We start from the raw sequence: 1,113 nt of genomic DNA, 5'->3' as shown, positions 1-1,113 counted from the left end.
CCGGGCTGACGCGCAGGCGATCCGCCAGCAGGCCGCACAGCAGCTTGCTGTAGGTGCGATTCTGCGCGCCCCCGATCTTGCCGATGCTGTGCAGGCTGCAGAGAGCGCACGGCTCGGTGGAGCCCCCGAAGGCCATGAGCTGGTCCGGAACCACGTGCACCGCGATGTACTGCGGGGACAAGGGGCGCGGTCAGCCCGCCCGCGCGACCTCGACCTCGCCGCGCCTGGGCGGCCCCTTCGGGTCCAAGCCACCATCCCCGCGTCCCCTCCCAGCCAAAGTTTCATCCCGGCCCCCAGCCCCCTGGTCCGGCGGACACCCTCCCTTCCTGCTCCCTCCCAGCGAACCTGGGCGCGAACCTGGGCCGGCTTGCCCGTAGCCTCAGCCAGCTGCTGCGTGAGCTCGGAGAGGAGCCCGTCCGGCACGGAGGCGCGGGGCACGTTGGTGTTCACGATGAACATCGGCATGATGACGGAGCGATGGCGGGACGGCGACAGGCACAGACCAACACGCGCCGCGACCGCAGCCCGGGAACCTGAGCTACGTGACCCTCCGCCCGGCACCGCCCCCGGTGCGCCAGCGGCTCCGCCCCGTGACGTCACCGTCGCCGGCGGGCCCCGCCCCGTAATGTGACGTCACTGCTGGTCCAAGCTCCGCCTGAAAGGGCTGGACTCGGAGCCCGCCGCCAGTCCCTCCAAAGTCCGCTGCTGGGCCGAGTTCACCCACGGAGTCGTTCTGAACGCGGCGGCTAGAGAGCTGCAGGTCTCTCCCTCGATGTGGGCATGTGACATTATGGGACAGATGGCCCCCTGCCTACCCCTGGCCAGCGATGAAGCCCCAGCTCACTCCCAACACACGCACTGACCCGGGTAACGGAGGACAGGAGGCAACTACACTAGGGGCCTGGCCATGATGGGGGCACCAGGGATGAGCCTCGGGCCGTCATTCATGAGCAGAGGGGGTGGTGACAAGTGGCCGCCCCCATTCCCACTCTGAGGAGACCTCCTGGTCGGGGTGCTGGGGGCTGATCTGTCTCAGGCCCTGGAGGGGGCACGTTGCACCTGGCCAAGTCCTCAGCCATCTCCAGGAAGGTCCTGTCCTCTGGCAGGACCACC

The 1,113-nt window shown here is 69.0% G+C and overlaps 1 protein-coding gene across 1 annotated transcript in view; it reads right to left on the bottom strand.

Annotated features, from left to right (window-relative positions):
• Positions 1-567, bottom strand: part of MIF (macrophage migration inhibitory factor) — a 19,431-nt gene extending 18,864 nt beyond the window's left edge. Inside the window, exons 1-2 of the mRNA XM_006140207.3 lie at positions 358-567; positions 1-169 (exon numbers count right to left, since the gene is read on the bottom strand). Coding sequence (XP_006140269.1) covers positions 1-169; positions 358-465 — 277 coding nt within the window. The 5' untranslated portion in view covers positions 466-567. The remainder of the gene's footprint in view (positions 170-357) is intronic.
• Positions 568-1,113: the final 546 nt, after the last annotated feature.

Source organism: Tupaia chinensis, unplaced genomic scaffold, assembly GCF_000334495.1.
Source record: "Tupaia chinensis unplaced genomic scaffold, TupChi_1.0 Scaffold000024_1, whole genome shotgun sequence".
In the NCBI taxonomy this organism is placed as follows: Eukaryota; Metazoa; Chordata; class Mammalia; order Scandentia; family Tupaiidae; genus Tupaia; species Tupaia belangeri.
Note: the sequence above shows the minus strand (reverse complement) of the source record. Positions and strands in the feature narration are given on the sequence as shown.